Source organism: Zonotrichia leucophrys, chromosome 10 (genome assembly GCF_028769735.1).
Source record: "Zonotrichia leucophrys gambelii isolate GWCS_2022_RI chromosome 10, RI_Zleu_2.0, whole genome shotgun sequence".
Lineage (NCBI taxonomy): Eukaryota > Metazoa > Chordata > Aves > Passeriformes > Passerellidae > Zonotrichia > Zonotrichia leucophrys.
In genome coordinates, this window is record NC_088180.1 from 9,730,296 (window position 1) to 9,745,876 (window position 15,581).

At 38.2% G+C, this 15,581-nt stretch overlaps 1 protein-coding gene across 2 annotated transcripts in view; it reads left to right on the forward strand.

Annotated features, from left to right (window-relative positions):
* The window catches only part of SLC12A1 (solute carrier family 12 member 1), a 41,521-nt gene that overhangs the window by 938 nt on the left and 25,002 nt on the right, over positions 1 to 15,581 (forward strand). The window contains exons 2-9 of one of the 2 annotated variants that reach the window (XM_064721936.1): positions 3,839 to 3,973; positions 4,170 to 4,245; positions 8,748 to 8,843; positions 10,189 to 10,328; positions 10,792 to 10,902; positions 11,849 to 11,960; positions 12,451 to 12,578; positions 15,259 to 15,343. In XM_064721936.1, the coding sequence (XP_064578006.1) occupies positions 3,839 to 3,973; positions 4,170 to 4,245; positions 8,748 to 8,843; positions 10,189 to 10,328; positions 10,792 to 10,902; positions 11,849 to 11,960; positions 12,451 to 12,578; positions 15,259 to 15,343 (883 nt within the window). Of the gene's footprint in view, positions 1 to 3,838; positions 3,974 to 4,169; positions 4,246 to 8,747; positions 8,844 to 9,479; positions 9,576 to 10,188; positions 10,329 to 10,791; positions 10,903 to 11,848; positions 11,961 to 12,450; positions 12,579 to 15,258; positions 15,344 to 15,581 lie in introns of both variants that reach the window. The other variant, XM_064721935.1, reaches the window with a different exon arrangement.

A 15,581-nucleotide genomic window follows, 5' to 3' on the forward strand; every position in this document is an offset into this window, starting at 1 on the left:
AATCAAGAACAAAGGTGTTGAGGGATAGCAGACAACACTTCAGTGAAAAAATCTGAGGTTAATATGCACTTATCAGGGCAGGGCAGGAAAGAGAAATACCATTGCTATAGTTAAACTGAGACTAAAAGTGTCAATATGCAGCAAAACCTCCTGTTCTTTTTTTGAGTTAGACAATTGTGAAATGAGAAAACTTGAGCAAAAACAAGCTCTCATCCCCATTCTGCTCAGTTCTTCATACTTTTGAGGTCTGAATACTGGTTTTTGAATGCTTGCCCAGATCTTGTTCAGACTTCTGTTCTCTGGCAATTTCTCTTTCCTATGGAGGTTAATATAAAGTAATGAAATCAAGAAAAAATATAGACATTAGTAAATTAGGATCTGATTCTTTAGGATCTTATTAGGGCAGTTTCCTAGTTTTGGCCTGACTTACTCAAATTAAGCTGTCCATAGACCTGTGTCAAATGGCTTAAAAGGACAAACATTTCCAAAGATGAAAACAAAGCGGATACAAAAAGGGGAACATACCAATTTAGTATGCCTACTCATTTGCAGATGCACAAACTGCTACTGAAAGGAGTAAACACATTTCCATGCTCAGAAGAAATATCCTCTTATAGAAATAATTTACTTCAGTAGTGGCCAGATAGGAGTAAAATTGTATATTGGCTTTGAACATAATGCTGAATGAACATGTACTGAACATCAGCACATTAAAGGATTTTCAGTTTTGATGGTAACCAGAAAATTCTGGGGGGTTTACTGTTGTATCTCTCAATAGTTTATATATTTTAAATAAAAGATAATTTTTTTAGGGTTTTTTTAAGGCTTCCTCTTAGAGATGATTAAAAAGAAGGCAGATCACACCACAAAGTAAAATGAAGAGATAATTGTTTCATGTGTTGAGACTGTTAGAAAAAAAGAGAAAAAAGCATAACCTAACTTAGAGATTTCCAGACTTTTTCCAGTATCCAGTATGCATCTTACAGAAAGATAATCTTATGTCTTTCAAAACAGGAAGGTGAATGTCATAGGTAATGGGATTTTTGTTACACTGGCAACCTGCTGTGCCCTTTTGTGGGTTGTGGCCCAGGTCTGGGAGCACAAGCACAGCTCTGGAACAAACGATGCCCCATTAGCATGGCTGGAGCCCATTCCTGCCTGTCCCATGATCTCCCTTGGTGACCTTGGACAAATCACTTCTGTCTGCTGAGCTTTTGCTGAGGAATAAACAAGCACGAGGTCACCAAACCGGAGCTCAGTAGGAAGGGGAATTGAGCTGTGTGGGAAGGCAGAGCCCCTCTCAGGAGGCACAGGCTGTGCAGGCTCCGGTGGGGCTCCAGCCCCGGCAGGGAGGGAGGGGGTGCCACACTGAGCGTGGACAGGAGCCACAGTGACAGCCCAAGCTGCACTCCTGAAGCAGATCCTTTATTCCTTTTTTACTTAACCACTAAAGTCTGGGTTTACCACACCATACCCCAAGGCAATCCCACCCCCCTTGCCCCCGATTTGGAACTCAAGTTTTTGAAGACAACTGTTCTGTCAGAGCCTGTTGTGAGATTCTGATAAGAAGTGGCATATGTTTGACTTCAGATTGCTAAACATCACATAAGCATTCCCATTGTGCTTTGATGCTGGGCTTAACATCAGAAGATAAATATTAATATTTAATACATTTTTTAATATGTAATTTTTCAAATGTCAGAACGTAAGACAGGCTGAAAGGAACTTCAAATATCTAGTTTCCACACTGCTGGAGTCAAATGTGTGTCATCTTTTAGCAAGATGTGTCAGTTTTTGCACACATTAAGCCAATTAAATTCCTAAAAAATAGTCTAAGTGCTATTTCACAGTTGATGGCTGGTGATAATTACTTGGGCTTAATATTTACCCTACATAAAAAATAATCTAACCTTTCTTCCTCTTGGCTATTCTCCACACTTGTTATGGAGATTTGATGAGCTCATCATCTTTAGCCCCAGGAGAGATGAAGACTAAGCCATTCTGAAACAAGGAAAGGAAAATGTTTGGGTTAGGGTTTTTTGGGGGGATTTTTAAAGCAAAAAACTTTTTATTTTAGTAGCTTTTCAAAATGTTCTGTCACTTTTATTCCACATCCTTAATGCATGAGTAGCACAGGTACAGCTGCTTGGTAAATAACCAATCATTCACTAAAGCACACCAATTTAAAATGCATTTATGGAAGGTTTAAGGCCATAATTTATGATAATGGCACAGAGAGCACAAATTAATTCAAACTACAGAGGAAACAACTTGTTTCAAGTACAAAGACCAAGCCCTTTTAATTTTTTGTCTTTGAAATTCTAATCGCTGTAGCAAAAGCCTGTCATATTATTCTGCTAATCTTCCTTCATTGACTTCAATCATTTACTGTATTTTGAGCAAACACAGACATTATTATTTCAGAGTAAGAATTTTCAAAATTATCTAAGTATCTCAAAGGAGCTCAAAGTCACAGGCTTCCAACAGATCTTGTATTCCCACTCTTTGGGCCAGAAGGGCAATAGACACCAAGCTTAGCCCATGTCAAAATATATTATCCAGTCACTTATTTTTCATTTGTGAGCACAGTCTGGGATTTACTGTGTCAAAGGCATTCAAAAACCTTATATCATTTTGGCTAGAGCCTCCCTCCTTGAGAGCCAGCTCCAGACATATAAAAGACCAGCTGTATAAGAGGCATATACAGCTGGTCTTTATGTCTGTTTTGGGTTTGTGTGTTGGCTATTTTTAAATTTATGGACAAAATATAGAAACAACCTTAAAGTTAACCAAGATTTAAAATCTCATGTTTCACAGAATCACAAATATCTTTCCTCCCTGACCTGCTAAGTTAATCTGAAAATCTCTTCATCACCTATCAAAGCCTAAAAGCATCTTGATTCCTCTCCAGGAGTGGTACCCGCTCCTGACTCTCTGCCAGACTACGGCAACGGGCAGAGTCCTTCTTGAAGACCTTTGAGGAGGACTCACAAAAATCAGGCAATTGATAACCTAATGCCAATTTCTCACAGAAACAGTGTGAGCTCTGAATAAAAAAATCAAATTAAATAAAAAGACAATTACAATAAGTACAAATCTCAGCACCATGACCAATTCCTATTCAAGCTACAAGAAATATATATAACATATCAAAGATTCTGGGGCAAGAGAACTGAAGAGATAAAATTCACATTTATATCTGTAACAGATGTGAACAATCTAAAACTCTGGGCTCCTCACTCTTGTTGCACCATAAATATGGCATTTCCTAATCCTATCTACTATGGTTACACCAGTTGTGGCTAAGCCACAGAAAAGATTATTAAATTTCTACATTTCACTGGCATTTCTCTAGTTGTTTTCAGGAACATGTTACCCATGTGCTGCTGCAGTCATGTTTGTACTTCATTCAATAGGAAACACTAGATTTCATCACACAACTTAGCCAAGCTGCACTCAGTTAGGTCTCTTTTCACTGTTTGCAATTATCCCCATTTCTACACTTAGCATTATCCTACACTGGTGCTAGAGCATGCAGAGGCCAACCACAAGACCCTCATTATGTTAGACACTCTACAAACATGCCAACACAACATATATGTGGAATAGCTTACAATAAAAACAGGTCAGTATCAGATCAGGTAATAATGTATTTACTCTGCTTAAGTGATTCTTTCATCTCCTCCCCTTGTCAGCAAGCCCACCTGCTGATGCCTGGTGTGAGCAGAATATTGCTCTCTACTCCAGTGACTGTAAAATGGGATCTTTGGAATTCTTTTCTATCATGCCTTCCTCTGCCTGGCCCAGAGATGTATTTGTTTTCTGTGTGATCCCTCAGAACATTGCTGTGAGCACCGGCTCCGTGGAGAGAGTAGCAAATGGAGAAAGCAGTGCTGGAGATGAGACAGCAGCCAGCAAGGAAGAAGAAAACAAAACAGGATTTGTCAAGTTCGGCTGGGTGAAGGGTGTGCTGGTGAGAAACTTACCTGCATTTCTAAAGAAAATAAAATTAAAATAAAATCAGTTGTGTTACACTTAAATCATTGAAGAATTAAGAGAGGGAGGCAGACTTCAGGGATGTTTGGGGTGAAATGCACTTTATCACCCTTCTGGTTTTAAACATTACTTTCAACCTTGAACTAATGCAGTAATTTTTCTTTAAAACCTAGGTAAGATGCATGCTTAATATTTGGGGTGTGATGCTCTTTATTCGACTTTCCTGGATTGTAGGTCAAGCAGGAATTGGTATGTATCTTATTTAATATCATTTTCAACAGTGAAAGGGATAAAGAGGATAAACTATACATGATCATGATTAATATATAATCTGAGATGTGCATTTGCATGTTGAACTAAATAATGTTTTCAAATGCTTGCCAGGGTAAAAGACATTAATCCTCCAAACTATTGGAATTTTCCAGACTCACAGCCAAATTACTGCTTAGAGGCATAGATCTGTTAACTATGCATATGATCATCACATTTGAATATTTCTGAGCTTTAGTGAAATTTGTATTTAGATCCTGTAACAGATGTAAACTTTATGACTCGGGCCAATTTCTAATATGTGCGTACAGAGTTAACCTTTAAGAGTTCACACTTTGCTTATCTGTGAAACCCAAACCTTGTCATCTACATACTATAAACAACACTTCTTCACACTTCTCTGCCAAGATGAAAACAGAACTGGAAGGAGGTCTCATCTCATCAGGATTTTGTTATTTTTAACTACAGAACAGCACTTGATACTAGTGTACTATGAAAGATTAAGTTTTAAAAACTCTGCTACAGCTTTTATATAAATGAAATAAGCACATTTCATTGTGTGCTGTATCTTTGCTTCTTCATTGTGCAATTTGATTAATGCAAATTCCAGATCCCTGGGAGACTGGGCCCCAAGGCCTCCATCCAGTACACTGCAGAGTGTTCAGTGAAACCAGTGAGAGAGGGAAGAGCTCCCAGCAGTGCAAGAGGAGCTCAGCAAGGTGCAGTGTCCCAGAGCTGGGTGCTACAACTCCCCCTTCAGAGCTACTGCTCTGGGGAAGCACAGAAACCTGAGCTGCCATGGCAGTGTCCCTCTGTGAGCCTGATCACACAATTAGAGCAATGGGACTCTGATCTTTGACTGGCATCGAGATGTTTCAGAAAACAGCAAAGGCAGGACAGCAAATAGTCCAGTCTGGATAATCACAGAATGGAAATATTCAGTTATATTAAGGGGTGTCAGCTCTGCTGGACTTGGATAAAAGTCACTGCTCAAAATCAGATTGACTATACTATCATTTATGTCCTTGTCAATGGAAGTGAAATGAAACCTCTCCAAAATTTTGCATGGTTGAAGTCTCATTTCCAATAAAAAGCAGTAACTTCATAGAAGTTTCACTTGAGCAAGACTGAGCTTTTAATAAAAAAATAACAATGAAACACTTAAGAAAAAAATCACAAACTTACAGAGACACAAATAGGAAAAGAAAAAACAACCCAGCAATAAAAGATCCAGAACTAAGCGGAAGAACTTTACTACTTCTGCCGTGCTCCATGCCTGGCTCCAGCACCGTGCCTGACAAAAGGGTGCTTTCTGATTTTATGATGCATACCAAATGAGCACATACAGCCCAGGGCACTCATAACTATATGCCTTGCCATGAAAATTCTGCATCTTAATATTGCCAAGACTTTGCTCTAGGGTTTCATGCAAAATTAGTTTTTAAGGGCAGTTTAGTAACTTATTGAGATCATCAAGAAGTATTACTTTGTTTTGAGGTGTGAGAATAGCCATGGGCAAGAGTAATTCATTTTGGAACAACTTACTTAGGAGCCATATGCCTGGATTTCAATCTAAACTTTAATCAGATTTTAACATTAATTTGCACCAACATCAGTTACAACTTTCCTGCTTTCATTTTTAATTTTACCACTTTAACTCATTGATAAGCAGGCTCTTCTTTCTTACAGTTTATTGCTCTGCTGTTGCTTTTTTAAATTGCATGTGTTATGCAAGGGGGTTACTTTTACTTTTGAAAATGAGATGTCAAATTCCATTTGAATAATTTCTCAGTGCATTTTTGGAATGCCTTAAAAGCAATAAGCTTTAAGTCCCCAGCCAAGCTGCTTAAGGAGAACAGTGATGGAAGCTCATCATCACCAAGGCTCAGGGATTTCACTGGGTACTGCTACTAACATGGAAATTAAATGAGACAGTTAAACCACCATCTGGGCACCATTTACATCCCCATCATTAGAGGGCCAAAGAGAGACAACCCAATTATTTTCATACCCTGATAGGCTGTCTTGGGCAAAAGCTCTTACAGGGGAAAAAATAGGATTCTGCAAGGTTCTCTGGCTATCATCAGCTAGGGAAAAAAAAAAAAAAGGGACAGAATTGTTCTGACAAGATTCCAGGTCCAAAACTAGTCTGCTATTTCCACCTAATACCTGAGGACTCTCTGAAATCTGTATTTGTACCTGGACATGGAATGGTTAGACAAAGGCAGGGAAAACCAAGTTTATGCTACCTGCAAATATGGCACCAAATATTAGAATTATGTTACATTACATTATATAACAATGATGTTTTGGTTGAGTCACTTCATTTTATGCACTTTTCTTCTTAAATGATAAAATATTTTTTAAAAAATTATCATTAAAGCCTTCCCAAGAAGATGTTACTATCAGATTAGCAAAATATCTGACCCTACAATATCACGCACATGATAAAAATATGAATTGTGAAATGCAGTAGAACACCCTTGAAAAGTATCCTTAGGATGCACACAGCAAATAATTTTAAAACTGCTTTGAGAATTATGTGTCTAACTTACTCAATTTAAGAGTTAACAGCTCTTAAAGTCAGTCCCCTTCTCAGACACAAAATTTGCATGGTTGAACAATATCCTTCATAGCACATCCTGCTCAATGGCAGCTGACCAAAAGGAATGACCATTTGGAATTTTTTATACAGACCTGCACATAAAACACTTTCATGACTAGCTATAGTAAGAGCTCAGAAATCAGTAAGATAAACATGATTTATTAGAGGCTCAAATCACTTTAAATATGCTACACTATGTTATATATCATTTATAGCTCACACATTACATTGCTTTATCTTAAAGGATTGTGATAACATGGCTGTAATTTAAGCAGCAAAGAACATTAATTCAGGGACTGGATGTCTGTAGCCATCCAGTATGAACAGAACTCAGGAATCTGATCTGTAAGTCAGATGGTAGAAATACAGCAGATAAATCAATAAGTTTGCAGCACTCCTAGCTCAATGTCAATTGTAGGATCTAAGTTTCAATTTGGATGAGCCCTGGCCAATAAATACAGCTACAAGCAATGTATATTTCCCAGTTCCACAGTGAATGCCTATGTACCCTATGGAAACAAGACAGTTATTGCATAAGCCTCAGCAAGTTCAGATAAAACTAAGAACTGTTTCCACGCTTGGTACCAAACTGTAATTATTTACTTTTTTCTCCTGGTTTTCTACCTCCCTTCTCATAGACAGAAGTGAGAATAAAAGCAATAAAGTTGAGAGAAAAACATTATATTATTTCTTCACCTGACTTGAAACAAAAAGGAGATCTGGAACTACAGAGACAAACTCCTCTAGGTAGTGCCAGAAATGTAACAGCAAAGGCTGCAATTGTACCTTGGGAGGTGCAGTTTGTACACGTTTTATTGGGCAGGTAGTCTAGCCCCAGAACATGTAATTCAAAGAGGATCTTTTGTGGGATCTTTATCCATGAGGTTTTCAAGAGCCAGCTAGCCAAGGTCATCACTGATTTCATCCTGTGTTGGCAGCAGTTCTGCTATGACTGGGAGGTTGAGCTGCAGACCTCCTGAAATCACTTCCAACCAAAGCTTCTATGATTCTGAATCACACAAAGCACATCTGCTCATATGGTTTCTAGCAGTTTTACAAAGTTTAAAGAAACCCAGCCATATAGGCAAAAACTGGAAACATTATCAGATTTCAGTCTTACTCCGAAACCCAGTTACCTATAACTAATCATCTATCACTGATATTTTGATATTTGATTATCATTGTGTTATCAGCTAATATTCTAAGTTCTTTATGAGTATATATTACAGGTCACCTGTTAAAGTAAATGGCATCTAAAAAGCAGTATTTCCATTTTCAAGTGTTTTTTTTGTGTTAGAGTAAAACTACTTTTTGCAGGGAAAGAGGCAGAAAGCAGAGAGTGAGAAAGCCCAGCATTTGATACCTTAGCAAATGAGGATGTAAAAGGCTCCCACTCCAGGTCTTGTCCCTCTGCCTGACAGACTCTTTGTTCTCATGCACTGTGAACTTATAGTCAGTCTTCCTCTGATTCAACATTTCATTAACTGATGAAAGACAACAGCATTGTCACAAACATTGTCACAAAAGTTCATGTGCCTCTCTCTTAATTTTAAACAGCCAGGATGTGTGTTAAAGGTAGATATAAGCATCCATGTCAAGGGATGCCTGTTTGTTTGTTTCCTCCATCCTTTGGAAATGATAAGAATTCCTGGACAGAGTACTCCTATCAGAAAGAATCACTGCTTGAAGACTGATGGGAATAATTTACTATGGTGACACAGACTTCATGAAAATGTTCTGCAAGCTGCAAGTGGTCCACAAACCATCTTTTCAGTTTACTACTGTGATTCTGGCCTGAAAATTCAATTTAAAGAAAGAATGATTTGTAGGAAACATGGAACATGAGTAAAATATTTTATCTTCTTATTACTGACAGGTCTTGGAGTAATCATAATTCTTCTGGCCACGATGGTAACCTCAATTACTGGGTTGTCAACTTCTGCAATAGCAACTAATGGGTTTGTCCGTGGAGGTAAAAATCTTAGGGTTACTAATGCTTTCAAGCCCCAGAAGGTATTTATGTATTATTTTTGTGTGAGACAAACCAGAGGGACCATAAACCAAAGGGCACAGCTAGTGGAACTGGAAGGTAACAATTCTAGCCACCTCTCATCACAATTTCAGGTGTGTTTCAGCTGTCATTTCTAATAAAGCACAGCTTTCAGTTCAGCCTGAAAAGTACATTTCAGATGTTCCTGCCAACTGCTGAGCAAGGGATGGTTCTGGCTTTTCATGGAGTTCTTTCACCTTTCAGCCGGTCGTTCCTATTCAGAGCATTCCAGGTTGGACACTCTTCAACAAACAGAGCATGAGGCATCTCTTCCTGTCATTTTGAAGACCAATGCAGATCAGTGGATATCTTCAGTTTAATGCCTTCTTTATAACCCTCCTTACATTTCAGCCCCTCCTTGGAAGACGGGTAAATAATTCAGCTGTAGAAGTCCATGTCAGGTAATTTGTGAAACAAAGTTTTGGTGCATTTCAGAGCCTTTAAGTTTTAACTGGTCTGGTCTAAGCCCTGGGGAAAATGGAAAGTTCTTACTACATCCCTAAAGGAGAACAGGTACTGGAATACACTTGCATGTACTTTCTTTTTCGGATCTTTCAGGTCTTGGAATCATAGTTATTGCTCTGAGTGTAGTAGTAACAACATTGACAGGTATCTCCATGTCTGCCATTTGCACTAATGGAGTAGTAAGAGGAGGTAAGTGAATATGATCTCATGAATATGATCTTCTCTGCAGATTTGAATTAGAAGAATAAATGGAATTGAGATAACTGTTATAAGCAAAGAAAAAATATGTATATTTGCAGTGATTTCTCCCAGTGAATCAACAGCAAATAGAAATGGGTATAGAATTAATGCAAAAACCATTAAAGATTCACTGTATCACTATGATGCAGGAACTTAAACAATGTACCACAAAATGTGACATTCCATGTTAACATTGGGACAGACCCATGCAAGTTAGAACTTAGTTAAAAGTTAGTTAACTTCACTTTTTAGAAGTGAAGTTCTCTCTCCTTTATGTTACTATATCATGCATCATGAAAAATTATAACAAGGTCCAGTTTTGCATGCTAATATGCACTAAAAAGACTTCTGGAATAGAAAAGCGTACTGAAAAGCCTGAAGGCAGAACCAGTATAAAGCACATTGCTTTTCTGCAGTGTCCCCTATTAACACAGGGCAAAGACTGATTATATTTGTGAGAGAAAAGGCACAGATTTCTCCAGTAACAGTTATGTGAGGGGGAAAAAAAGCACAAAATCTGAGTGTTTAGTTGTGCTGAAATAACAATTATTTCTGTCTGCAGGTGGAGCATACTATCTTATCTCAAGAAGTCTGGGCCCAGAGTTTGGTGGATCTATCGGCCTTATCTTTGCATTTGCAAATGCAGTGGCAGTTGCCATGTATGTAGTTGGATTTGCTGAAACTGTTGTGGAACTTCTTAAGGTAAATACAGATGTTTCATGTATATGATTAAATTGGCTCAGTTTTGTTTTGTGTGGCTTTTCTTTTTTTTTTTTTTTTTTTTTGGAGGGTGGTGATGGTGGTGTTTGTTTTACATAATGTATTTGTGTAAGTGGTGATATGTTTTAGTTAAGGCTTGAGGGGGATCTTTAGCAGGGAAGAAGCTGGTCTGCCTAAATATGCCACAGAGTGCTGCTTCATTATTTCTACCTTTTGAATATATTTCATACATTACTTGACAAGAATCTCAAAATCAGAATAGGAACAGACATCCCATTAGCCAAATAACCCCAACTGCAAAAAGTCAGTTGGAACGTGACATACCAACTTGGTCTCACAAAGCTCTGAAACTTTGACAGCTCACTGCTTTCTACTTCACCTTGTTACTTGGTCCCACCAGCTGGGCAGAGAGACTGGTTCTCATAACATTTCTAACCACTTTCAGGAGAGTGATACACTGATGGTAGATGAGTCCAACGACATCAGAATCATAGGGACCATCACTGTGGTGTGTCTTCTTGGCATCTCTGTTGCTGGCATGGAATGGGAAGCAAAGGTAAACTTTTAAAAGAATATAAAAGCAAGCAGTATATTAACCTGCTGTACACCATTAGTGTGTGAGGAATGTTATTCAACAGATGGAATTTTCAAAAGCACTCAATTTCAGTTTATGCTTAATCTTTCTAAAAGCAATAGCAGTTTAATCATTACATTCAATGAAAGTACAATGACTCTAAACTCTTCCTTGAACAAACATTTAAAAGCACAGAGGAAGTTTGGGTTTTGCAGACAACTTGGTTATATTCATTTTTATTATTCATGGCATCATTTAGAGTCTTGGCTATCTGCCCCTTTTGTCCTTATTTTTGATGCAGCTTGATAGAATAAACAGTAGCAAAACCAATATATGGTTTTATCACTGTACTCTCTCAAGCCCTACTCAGCAGAAGAGCTCTATTTGTTACCCATTCTTTAATCTCTAAGATTTCTGCTATTCCTTCACCTGTGAAAAAGGTCAGAATGCAAATTCAAATGGAAATACTTGAGAGTGGAATAACAGCTATTGAAATCAGGTCCAGAAATCAGGTTCAACAGTACCCTTGTTTTTGCTGTGATGGAGACTAGAATAACTTGTAAAAGAGATCAGAAAACAATTTGATATTATAAGTTTTGAAGTGACAACCCCCTGCAACTAAGAAAAAATTATAACAATATAAAAGCGTCTTATACTTGATACTAATGCATTAGGTGTTCCATTTTGCCTTTTGCTGTAAGGAAGTTAACCTAAAATTAAATTATAACTCTGTATTTCATTACCCCCTTAGTAAAAAGCATCTGCTGTTGTCACTAGCTGATTCAGCTGTCTTGACTCCTGGTATTTTCAAAAACTATAGAAATGAATAACCTGTTATAGGGAACAGATACAGATAACTTACTATATAGCCATCTCCACAGCAACAAAGTTAAAAACTACAGGAGAATCTCTTTGTTTCTATTAATAGGCTCAAGTTATTCTTCTTATTGTTCTCCTTGTTGCCATTGTAAATTTCTTTATTGGCACAGTCATTCCTACCAACACTGAAAAGAAGGCAAGAGGCTTTTTTAATTACCAAGGTAAGCAAAAATTATGTCATAAAATTATGTTTGCATTCTTTTGACTTAATAAATTGCTAAGGATTCCATTGAAAAATGTCACAAGATCAGAATCTTCTGCCCAAGTTTAAGTGAGCTTGCAAACACAGAGAATGGGTTTCATCTCTAATTTTCAGTCTGTCTCTGCTGCTGCAGCTGACAGCACAGTAAGATGCAGCTTGAGTCATTTATACAGCAGTAGAGCACAGACAAACTTTAACACAGAGCTAAGAGCAAGTGCTGCAGTGACATTTGTGTCACTTCAGCATGGATCTGTAGCTCTGAGATGCAGACAAGCACATCCCTTCTGAGGAGCAGACTAAGGAAATCAAATTCACTTTGTTTGTGATGTGATGTGAGACAGATTCAAACCCAGTTGTCCAGATGTGAATGACTGACTTACTTACCTCCTTCATTAAGTAACTTTGGAATCAAATCCTGTTGTTATATTTCATTCTCATTATATTTGCAGCATCAATATTTGCAGAAAACTTTGGACCAGATTTCAGAAGTGGAGAAGGATTTTTTTCGGTGTTTGCCATATTTTTCCCAGCTGCCACTGGCATTCTTGCAGGAGCCAACATCTCAGGAGATCTGAAAGTATGTATTTCATGAACTTCATCATACTAGCCACAGTTTGGAAAAATAACAAGAAAACCAATCATGAATCAACAGTCTATTCAGTTTTAAATAATGTCTTTGCTTTCCAAATTAAGCTCTCTCTTTTAAGTACCTGCTTTATTATTTAAAAACATCAATTCACAAATTCTCTTGTAATGCATTATGGGCATTTCAAGAAATTACTGTAGCTAGAGTTGGGTTGCTATATAATTTAAAAACATGTTTCAATAACCTGTAATAATATATCATTAATGGTTCATTAGCAGCATATGCTATAAGAGAAATTACATGTGTATCTCTTGGAGCTCATCTTCTGTAAACATCAGCCCAAAAAGCATCCCTGGAAAGCCCATGTTTGTACTCACAAGAATCAGTGGAGACCAGCTTTTCATATTCAGGGTCATAGCAAGGGCAGAGCAAACAGAGCATTTAAAGAATGAGCAGCAATACTGACTTGGGATTGGGAGAAAGGAAAAGCTGCAAGATGCAGCTGTGACCAAAAATAGTCTGAAGAGAAAGGTAAGGAGGTCCAAGGGTGCCCAGTTGTCTTGCTGTGGCCAATCTGTCAGTTCCCCATTCTCCTCTTGTAGTTTACCAGTTATAGGAGATGGAATTTCTAGTATTTAAACATACAGGTAAATTAGAGACAGGAATTTAGTTTTGAGTGCTCTCTAGTTTTCATGACAAAAACACTCAGAAAACAACCAAAATAAATAAAGGGAAAAAAGTCACCAACAAGACTCACAGCTTGATAACCCCAGCATGTCAAATGAAGTTATTTGGCCTTATCCTATAAATCCATTGCCTTGCAAACCTTAAAGAATTCAACCAAAGCTCTTCTATTTCTGTACTGGTACAGCAGTCACAAGTTCACCAGATCCTACCACCCCTGAGAGCCAATTCTCTTTCCTTTCCTCACCCTGAGCTGCATGCCTCAGCTCCTTTGTTTTCAGAGGACTGCTTTTCAAGCCAAGCACAGAGAAAATACGTAGGACCTGAGCCACTGATAGCGTCAATGAGATTCCATTTTTAATTAAAAAAGCAAAAACCATTGTACTTCTGCCCAGTGAGACTGCACCAGCCTCACACAATCTTCATCCTTTCATCAAACAAAAATAATTCTTTAGCCATATATGGTGTTCTGTCTGCACGGCAGACTCCCAAAGCAGCAGCACTTCTTTCATCAGCTGTTTGACACAGTCTGAGCAGACCTAGGGAAGCAGCTCTCCCACTGGATCTCTGCAGCCGTTTCAGTCTCACAATAAGTGGACTCCTGTAACCAAGTCCTCCAGGCAGCAGATTCCCCACTGAGCATGTTTAGATGCATTAGACAAGTCTGATTAAATTAACCAGCCACTCCAGAATCTAAAATACAAGCTAAGGAGCGTTTAAAAGTGTAAAATTTACCAATCAAACTTTCTTTAGAATTTGCTGCAAGCACCTCTGTCCGTGCTCCTGCAGCCACTACACACTCGAGTTATGTCCTACTCCAGAGCCTCCTTATAGGGACAGCTTCCTAGTGACTTCCTACTGACTTCAGTGGGCCTTAGCCCCTAAAGTTCTAACATCATAGTAAATATGGGTTGAAATTTTGAAAACATAAAAGTTGTTAAGTTGTAAGAACCTTTAACCTTAACATGTAATGTTACAGAGTTTAGGACAACCACAAGATTCCACAAAAACAATTACCTAAAACATGCACATCAGAACTGCATAAAGTCACCATGCTCTGAGTGCAAAGGCTCTTATGCAGCAGAAGTGACTCCACAAACATTTTCCCCCTCAATAAATCCTTACCTTATTTAAAAATTATATTAATTACTAATCCAGTTAGGTAATTCATGTATGCCTCACAATAAACTCCAAATTTGTATTTTGGTTTTTCACCCTGCAACAAGCATAGTTAAAAAGAGTCTGTGACTTCAAATGCATTCGACAAATCTTGGATTTAAAAACACCATGCTAAACCAACTTAAGGAGAAAATTAATAAAAAATTCTTCCTAGCATAAACAAACACCCTAAATTGTAAGGTTATCTAGCATTAAAAATCCCTTTAAAATGTACAGTGCAGATCTTTGGACTCTTACTTACAGTTGCATTATCAAGGCTGATGCTGTTGTGAGCCAGTCTGTAAGCATTATAACCCAGGCTCATTAAATTATCTAAATTAAGTCAATACAGTGAAAGAAAGTAGCTGTTTTGAAGACCCAACTAACAATTACTGGTTACAAAGCACAGAAGTTCTGTATTCTGTACAGGGTGACTCCATCTATCTTACCAATTAACCAAAAATGGTCCCATCTTGTCATCCACAAGGGTCTGATGGCTCAGTATTTACCCACTACATCATCAAACATTAAGATAAAGCCAATTGCAATGTGAAGAGTTTGGAGTTCAAGAAATGCAGACCTCAGGACACTTCTGTTGCTATAAATGTGAGCTCTGCTCCTGCAGAATGTCCTTCCTGTGTGCAGGGTAGGAGTGCTGCCCCACAGGAGCTCTGCTGTGCTGGGACCAGAAATGTGGCTCAGGTCAGAGTGATAAAAATCTGCTCTCTGGGGTATCTTCACCCCACACTGTGACAGAACTCCCAGCATGCAAATGCAATCAGGCTGCAGCACACAACTCAGTATTTCTTGTGTCACTGCTTTGTTTAAGGACCCACAAAGTGCCATACCCCAGGGAACAATGCTGGCCATTCTGATCACCACAATTGCTTACATTGCTGTTGCAATATGTGCAGGTAAGTACAGAACCTCTGCTTCACTTCTATAGTTAAGTTTGAAATTTGGCATGCAAGTGAATGATTAGCCTCACTGCTTTTGCATGCCATGGATTTATTTTTTAGAGAGACAGTAGTTTTGATTTTACTGTATGTCACAACAACGGTTTTTTAAAAGGCAGCAATCAATGGAAACAAAAGTCCCCATGTGGCAGCTGGACCTTCAGGTAACTTGTAAGGTTATTTTTGCATAAGTGAC